General features: G+C 31.1%; 1 protein-coding gene across 1 annotated transcript; it reads left to right on the top strand.

The window, feature by feature from the left end:
- The first annotated feature begins 2,612 nt into the window (after nucleotides 1-2,612).
- Nucleotides 2,613-7,330, top strand: LOC139501196 (G-protein coupled receptor 157-like). The gene is made up of 3 exons (XM_071290188.1): nucleotides 2,613-3,106; nucleotides 5,061-5,266; nucleotides 6,644-7,330. The coding sequence occupies exons 1-3, from the start codon at nucleotides 2,689-2,691 to the stop codon at nucleotides 7,112-7,114; spliced, it is 1,095 nt and encodes a 364-aa protein (XP_071146289.1). The 5' UTR covers nucleotides 2,613-2,688; the 3' UTR covers nucleotides 7,115-7,330.
- Nucleotides 7,331-9,067: the final 1,737 nt, after the last annotated feature.

The following is a 9,067-nucleotide window of genomic DNA, read 5'->3' as shown; positions in this document are numbered from 1 at the left end:
TTTTGAACGGCGGTATACTACCTGCTTTTTTATCGATAAATAAAATATTTATGTAAGACACACTTCATATACCGATACATCCCTGAGAGCTTGAAAAGAAAGTCATAACCATTGTGCTTAGTGTCATTTATTTATCAACACAATATCTGGCTTATTAAGTTGTACCTTATTAAGAAACTAAGGTTTCAACTCGCTCAGACAAAGTTGGCTTTAGATGAATTTGGCTATTTATTCTCGGCATTTTTGAGATATCGCTTTTCAACGGTTTCGGTACTTATACATCGTCGAATTTCAAATATTTGGCTTAGAGCGTTCCTTGGGTATATCCAGAAAAGCGCTGACGCAATAAATTATTTATTGTGTTGTTTTAAAAAATATAAATAAACATACTAAAGGCCAAATAGCGTACAAGTTGAAGAGCATTCAGGAGAGGATATTCCATACTGTTTTAACTACATCTGCAGGAATGTATTCCTTGGGTAGAAAATCCTTAGAATTTTGACATTTCAAAATTATTTGAACAATTGCACCAGACTGACAAAGATAACCAATGATCTTATCTAGGTACAATTTTTAGTAAACATACGTCGTGGTGTTTAACGGATAATTCCTATAAAGAAACATTGTGTTGATCAATTATTGATAGGTACTGAGTAAAATGACATATATTGTGTCACTATAGAAGAACATATTATCAAGTCCATTTTTTTATATTTGTTTTACATTAGATAAATTGCTTGATAAGAAACCGGGTATTGATAGTTCATATCAAGACAGATTGATGTATCTTATCTAAAAAAAACAAGAAATGGAATTCGCGTTCCTCTATTACATTCATTCAAGGATAGAAGTGTCCATTTCAAAAGTCTTACGTGTATGCCGCTATAGATCTCTAAAAACTGTGCTTTGTAAAAATCAATAAATTGCCATCACAAATTGAAACCGGACTACAGAAAAACTGAAAACGATTTTTAATGTTATAGTTTGACTTACCTTTTTGATCACCTTTTGTGAAGCTAAAACTCCTAAGGCTTATGATATAGAAAAAAGTCAGCAATCATATTTGATATTCTTCCTCAGTCATAATAACCTTCAATTATTACCGAACTGAACAAAGAAATAACACGACGGTTGCCGTATACGGTGCAGGAAATGCTAACCCTTCCGGAGCACATGACTTCACTCCCGGTTTTTAGCGGAGTTCGTGTTGATGTAAATGTCAAATGGTTTTGTGAGTCTTTTTACTCCTTGGTTTTGATTGTTATTGTCTTTTAAACACATCTTGAGATATAGTCATAGCTCTATTTTCCTTTTGAATCACAACCCCCAGAGATCATCATTAGATGATGCGATTGTACTCTTACATTTACATGATGGATGACAAACATTTCCTTTGTGATAAATAAAGATACATTAAGTAACTTATTTTCAAAATCCCTATGTCACATGTGTTTGTATTGCTCTGAAATGTTTGAAATTAAATACAACTGTTATACACGTGAGAGGTTTAGCAAGCTATACAGTTAGGTTTAATCCACCATTTTCTTCATAAGGAAATGCCTGTTACAAGTCATGAATATGACAGTTGTTTTCCATTTGTTTTATGTTTTTGAGCTCTTGTTATTTGAAATTTATAAAGAATTCTCGTTTTGAATTTCCTTTGAAGTTCTTTATTTTTTTGGTTAGTATGTTCAACCTCTTTTGTTTATTCTCTGTATCATACCATAAACTATGTACACAGTACTTTGCAATAAACGTTTAAATTATATACTTAAAAAATATCTAATACATGTAATAGTTATCAAAAGTACCAGGAATATAATTTAGTACGCCAGACGCGCGTTTCGTCTACATATGACTCATCAGTGACGCGAATATCAAAATATTTATAAAGCCAAACAAGTACAAAGTTGAAGAGCATTGAGGATCCAAAATTCCAAAAAGTTGTGCCAAATACGGCTAAGGTAATCTATGCCTGGGATAAGAAATCCTTAGTTTTTCGAAAAAAATCAAAGTGTTGTAAACATAAAATTTATAAAAATGACCAGATTATTAATATTCATGTCAACACCGAAGTGTTGACTACTTGGCTGGTGATACACTCAGGGACGAAACGTCCACCAACAGTTACATCAAACATCGTGCATGTATTTTCGTTATATAAACACTGACATACATGAATGCTCCTTGACTCGAAACAACGTTTCATTCCAGAAATATCTCAGATTTACACACAATAATCCTCAACAATATAAAAAGCTATGATTTAACGAAAAACTAAAATTCCTAATAAATGATAGAAACATCGACTTTTGTGTTTGTAAAACATTTTAACAAACTGTCGGAATTTAATTACTCCTATAGTTAATCCTCCTGTCTTTGTATTCATATGAAATATGTCCAAACAAAATGTTATCAAATGAGGAAGTGTGCATAATGTTATCTAGTGTTCCCTGGTTTACATATAGGTGATCTACACATATGTGTTGACATCAAATGAAGTATGAGTTGATCTCTATTAATAAAAACATTTGATAAAATTACTTCATTATCTGAACTGCTTTGGATGAAACGTCGAAAGGTTCGTTGCACTTCATTTTAATTTGGTGGTTTATACCTATGCTCTCAGTTTAATTTGGAATATCAAACAACATACTGTGTCTATGGCTATAAAACGTTTTCATAAAAATGAATCAAACTACTTTTGATGTATTTGATCTGACAATATCGGCTCGTATTACTACAGTAAGTTCTTCTATGTCACTAGTAGGAGGAATTATAATAATCTTGTCATACCGATATATTCCTGCAACACAAAATCAAGTTCGTGCCATGTTAGTTGCTTTAACTGTTGCTGACATGTTGACTGCTTTAGGTTATGAGATATCCAGTTTAAGATGGTACACCATTGGTATGAAAAACTCCGATACATCGGATATATTTTGCAAAGCTCAAAGTTTTTTAACAACATTTTCAAGTATGTCATCTTTCTTTTGGACAACATTTATAGCACTTTATTTATTCCATTGCGTTTGGTTTTCGACCGATCTACAGGTGTCTAGATCACAACGTCTTTGGTTGCACTGTATAGCATGGGGACTTCCAGGTATGTTTTCAAATCTTAATATTTTCTGCGTCAATACCGAGAGTAACACTTTCAAAGAAAAAAATATAAATATGTGGTATGATTGTCAATGGGACAATTCTCCACAAAAGACCAAATGACATAAACTAATAACAGTCATATGTTAGCCGTACGGCTTTCAACAATGATCAGAGTCTATATCGCATAGCCAGCTATTAAAGATCCCGAAATGGCATATTTAAAACTTAATTTATATATTAAATGGTAAACGAAAAACAAATATGGTATACAGCAACAAACGAAAACAACTACATTACTGAAATACACTTAATGTGGGATCATATCATACTAACATATATAATTAGTTATCAACGTTACCAGGATTATATTTTAGTACTTAACGTTTAGTACTTTGTACAACGGTAGTTTGGGACAGTTTCAAGATATTTCGGTTTGCCTTGATTATGGGGTCAACTGAGGCTATTCTTCTATATCCATTGTATAACCAATTCTTAACCGAACATTATCTATATTAACTGTCCAGTTTAAAATAGATTGGTAGAACGTATTACCAAAATATCAATCATTAGTCCTGTTGCTTATATTAAATGTCAAATCTTAATTTTCCAGAAAATACGATATACACAGGCAAATTTCACTCACATCAATTTCACATGAATTTAAATTCATGTGAATCTCACGTGAAATTCACATGAATTTCACCTCAAACGAGCTTATACATGAAACTCACGTGAAAACAAGTTTTTGTGAGTTTCATGTGAATCTCATGTGAAACTCATGTGAATTTCACATTAAAATCACGTAAATTTTTTTCATGTGAAATTCACATGAAATTTAAAAAAAGAGTATTTCAAATAACATCTTAATTTTCAAATTTAGTTAAAATCATGGAAAATATCAATTTTTTTTTTTGTAAATTTCACGTGAAATTCATGTGAAAAATTTCACATCAGATTCATGTGAATCTCAATTCACGTGAAATTCACATGAAAATTTTCACGTGAGTTTCATGTATAAGCTCGATTGAGGTGAATCTCACGTGAAATTTTTCATGTGAATTTCATGTGAGATTCACGTGAAATTTATGTGAGCAAATTTTGCCTGTGTACAGATGGTATCTTTTTTTTGTGATCATCCTGCAATATAAAAAAGAAGATGTGGTATAATTGCCAAAGAGACAACTATCCACAAAATATCTAAATGACACAGAAATTAACAACTATAGGTCACCGTACGGCCTTCAACAATGAGCAAAGCCCATACCGCAAAGTGAGCTATAAAATGCCCCGATAAGACAATGTAAAACAATTCAAACGAGAAAACAAACGATATAATATAATTTTGTATTAGATGATGTAGAAAGCTTTTGCGTTAAATAAACGACCTATTGATTGACGTGTTAAAGGCATGATATTGAGTGACAACAACTTCTCTTAAAATAATAACTATGAGACAAAATACTATTTTTTTCGAAAACTATCTATTGCAACTTTATGCCAAAATAAAAAATTTCATATAGCAACGAAAGTAAGATATCATTAAATCATAATTCTGTAAATGATTCCGTATTATGATGGTTTGCTCTTAAAATCAGTATAAAAGAGTTTTTGCGTTAGATTGAGGTTAGATTAAACCCATCTCTACTCCGAAACAAATCTTTTCATCGTTCAGAATTTGGATGATGGATCAGTGTTTGTATCTTATTATTTGATAACCACCTTAAGTTTGTAGTTGTCTTGTAACTGACTTGGTAGAAACAAAACATATTTGAAAAAAATACCGAATGAAGCATAAAATACCGGTATCTCAGACTTAACATTCTTGAATGTCTTATACAAAGAATTTATATCTTGTTTTATTGTCTAGTCGTTCCCCTTATTAAGAGTTGTGGCAAATAAGGCAATGATAGTTTATCTATATAAATGAATACATGTTTTACCTAAAATGTTTACAGGAGTTATAACATCAGTAGCATTACTTTATGGAGTTCTCGGAAATAATGGCTTTGCTTTAAACGGAGTGTGGTGTTGGCTTGATAAAACATTTGCAGACAAGTACGGCCTACATTGGATGTTACTTACAGGAAAAGGCTGGGAAATACTCACTTACCTGATTACAGCCTCGCTATATACATCATTAAAAATAAGAACATTTTTAAAGGTATGTCAGTAAATCATGTTTTCCATTCGTTTTGCTCGGCTATTGGCATTACTGAATTGTTATGTCTCCCTTTTCTTTGAAGGTTGGTGGTTCTTTCCAGGAACTCCGTCATTTTCCACAATTAAAATCTGACCTCCATAAAATAGCACTATAGTATGGAACATGACGTTAAAAACAAATCAATCAATCAATATATGTAGAAACGTATACCAGTATTTATAAAACTGAGGTTACGACTTATTAACGTGCAAACGCTATGATTATTTAAGAAGGCGTTCGGTTTTTGATTTCAATGATTACCATATTTGATTATAAGGATTTTTTGTTTTGCGGCATACTTGGTGAAGACTTATTTTCTATAAATACGATTTCTGGTCAAGGTAACCATAACGTCTAAATTTTGAAAAGCTAAAAATAATAGAAGGTGAATTGTCATGGTGGCTACTAAAGATATATTGCCTTGTTTTATTACTGCATTGTTTAACAATGACATGTTATATGTAAAACACATATAAATGACGTAATGCTGTCGATCGAGTACACCTTGCAAGCTATAATATGTACCTTACTCCATATATCACAATGAACTTAGTTTAATGTGCTGCAAAAAAAAGGCATGTACAGTGCTTGCCGTCTGTTTGTGTAGTTCATACGTGGTACTCGTTTCTTGTTTTTTATGTAGATTAGATCGTTTGTTTTCAGTTTGAATAATTTTACTTTAGTTATTTTGGGGGCCTTTTATAGCTTGCTGTTCGGTGGGAGCCAAGGATCCGTGTTAAAGGCCGTACCTTGACATATAATGGTTTACTTTTATACATTATTACTAAGATGGAGAGTTGTCCTGTTGGCACTCATACCACATCTTTCTATATCTGTATTTAAATATATTTTCATGTTCAAAACCAATCATTTTCAAATCGCGTTTATAAGGCTTCAAAACATTAAATCTTAGAACGAGCTCTGCAAAGTATAGTAAACAGTTGAATAAAAAAAATACTGAACTCCGACGCAAATTCAAAACGGAAAGTCCTTAATCAAATGGCAAAATCAAAGGATAAAACACATCAAACGAATGGACAACGGTCATATTCCTGACTTGGTACAGTCATTTGCAAATGTAGTAAACGGTGGATTGGATTGAACCTGGTTTTATAGCGCTAAACCACTCACTTTTATGACAGTCACCATAAAATTAAAACTATTGATTTTATAGAAGTCGTTCAATATTCTATTCAAGGAATCAATATGAATCGGGCCAGTATTTAGTAGAACATATAACTGTTCAATAAAAGGCATAATATGATATACTTTGAAATAAAAAATATCCACAATCAAACTCATATACATTCAAAATGATTTTTTTATATTTCATTTCAGAGAGGACGCCACAATTCATATCTTTGGAATCAAGTCAGCAACGGACTTCGTAGAGAGGACGAACTTTTTTGTTTCACTTGGTTGATCCTTTATTGTCTCAGGGTATGGGGAACGATAAGATTTGTCATAGATATTATTGAGGATGGCAATCATATAAAAAACGCGCATGTTGAAAAATTCAAAGTGGCATTATTGTTTCTTCAATCATATGGAGATAGTGCTCAAGCTTTTTGGAATTTCATTTTATTTTGTGTTTGTGATAACACTGTACGTTCGTTTAGTTTAGATAATTTGATTCCCTTGAACAATCATAAAAAAGTATCTACTGATAGTGCTGATATTCATTCCAATCCCCAGGAAAATACAAACACCAATTTACAGAAAGACAATGAACAACAACCACTGTTACACAGCAGGAAACTTACTCATAGTGTTGCTCATTCACACAAAAACTTAACAACCTCTGTCTAGATTTATAATATGGTATATAGACTAAAGGCGAGTAGTTCATTATTTTTTTTTATACCTTTTAATTAAATGAATAATATATTTTTATTTTTTATGGCTTGACAAATATCACGTGTGAAACGGGTACTGTTCGTTTTTATCTATCTTCCGCTTTATGATCAGATAATGAACTTATCTAATCATTGTTTACAGGTAACAATAAATATCAAGGTCTGTTTTATATCAACTATTAATCCTCTAATAAATGTTGACAAATATGTGTGCTGTCATACCTCTGGATAAAATTGACAGTATTAAATACATTAAATAAGAAGTTGTTTTTAAACATGTTATCGTTTTATCATATTTCTTTCCCTTCAATAATAATAATAATAATAATAATAATAATAATAATAATAATAATAATAATAATAATAATAATAATAATAATAATAATAATAATAATAATAATAATAATAATAATAATAATAATAATAATAATAATAATAATAATAATAATAATACAATGCATATAAAACCAGTTATGATATTGCAGTGCATGATAACATATATCATAATAATGGAACAGTAAAAAGTAGTTATTGTAAAAAGTAAAATCACAAAAATACTGAACTCCGAGGAAATTAAAACGGAAAGTCCCTAATCAAATGGCAAAATCAAAAGCTCATACACATCAAAAGAATGGATAAAAACTGTCAAAGTCCTGACAAATTAATTAATTCGATATATCTTACTGTACATACCTCGTTTTCTGTAGCATTTAATATTCAAATAGTGTTACGTTATTGGCAATATCAATAAACAAAATATAATAAAATGTCAAAAAGACATATATAATACATTTGTACTGACAAATCAAAAATTACAAAATGGGGTGGACGGTAAAACAACCGATCACGAATATCAAAGCCATCCGAATAGATATACAAACAAACAACAACACATGATTCAGATTCCTCGACTTTGTACACAATGTGGAGGATAAACCCAGTTATTATAAGTGTGCATAAGCCTCGTCTAGTATCTGTCCAGAACGTATATACATATATGGAGTTATGTCCTTTTGGGACGATATGTCATTATTTTAAATAAATACCCAGGCGTTAACTAGTTACAATAAAAATAACTTCAAGGCTTGAAATAATGACCTGTTTAAGGTCACTATTTAGCCCGATTATGATGCGAACTCTAGTTTGTTATAACATCAATTGTGTTGTTAGGAATTTTTTTTTTTTTGGGGGGGGGGGGGGGGGGAGCATACAATTTATCATATGAAATACAAGGACAAAAACACGCCTTTAACGCATAATTCATTTTTTGTTAGTAACATGTAGGTTTTTTTAATGGAATTAGCTCCTAAGCAGGTGCCTTTCCATGTCTAATTTGAAATTGTTTATGAAGAAGCGACACAATTTTACTGATCAGGTTTTAAATAAAAATCTATAAAATAGTTTGTTGAAGCTATAGATCACAAAAAACTAATCAAAGGTGTACATTGCAATTAAGGAATGTTTTTAGATAATAATTATAATGTAAAAATCATGAAACAGTAAAATCATAACTATTGAGAAATAACACTTATTCATTCATAAACTTGAGGGTTCAACTTGTCTTTAAGACATTCATTGAAGGTCGTCTGATTGTGGTTGAAACAATTTTTGTTTGTGCTGCCTAAATATATAATAGATTAATCTGATTTTTTTTTTAATCTTTTGTCCAAGCAAACATTCATTGACTTGAATTTGAATCTTTGGACTGTTTAATGAAGTACAATGTAGCGACATCATTTTACTAATCAGTCAAGTATGAGACATGAATTCATTTCCATTCGTCGATATTTTATATAGGTAAAAGGGGAGATAAGTCAAATATAAATAAGAATCTGTGGTGTACGAAAGGAGATTACTAGTACATGGTCCGATTGCCACTGAGACAGCTATTCATCAAGTTCAAATG

Source organism: Mytilus edulis, chromosome 13, assembly GCF_963676685.1.
Source record: "Mytilus edulis chromosome 13, xbMytEdul2.2, whole genome shotgun sequence".
NCBI classification, from domain to species: domain Eukaryota; kingdom Metazoa; phylum Mollusca; class Bivalvia; order Mytilida; family Mytilidae; genus Mytilus; species Mytilus edulis.
This window is presented reverse-complemented; position numbering and strand designations above follow the sequence as displayed.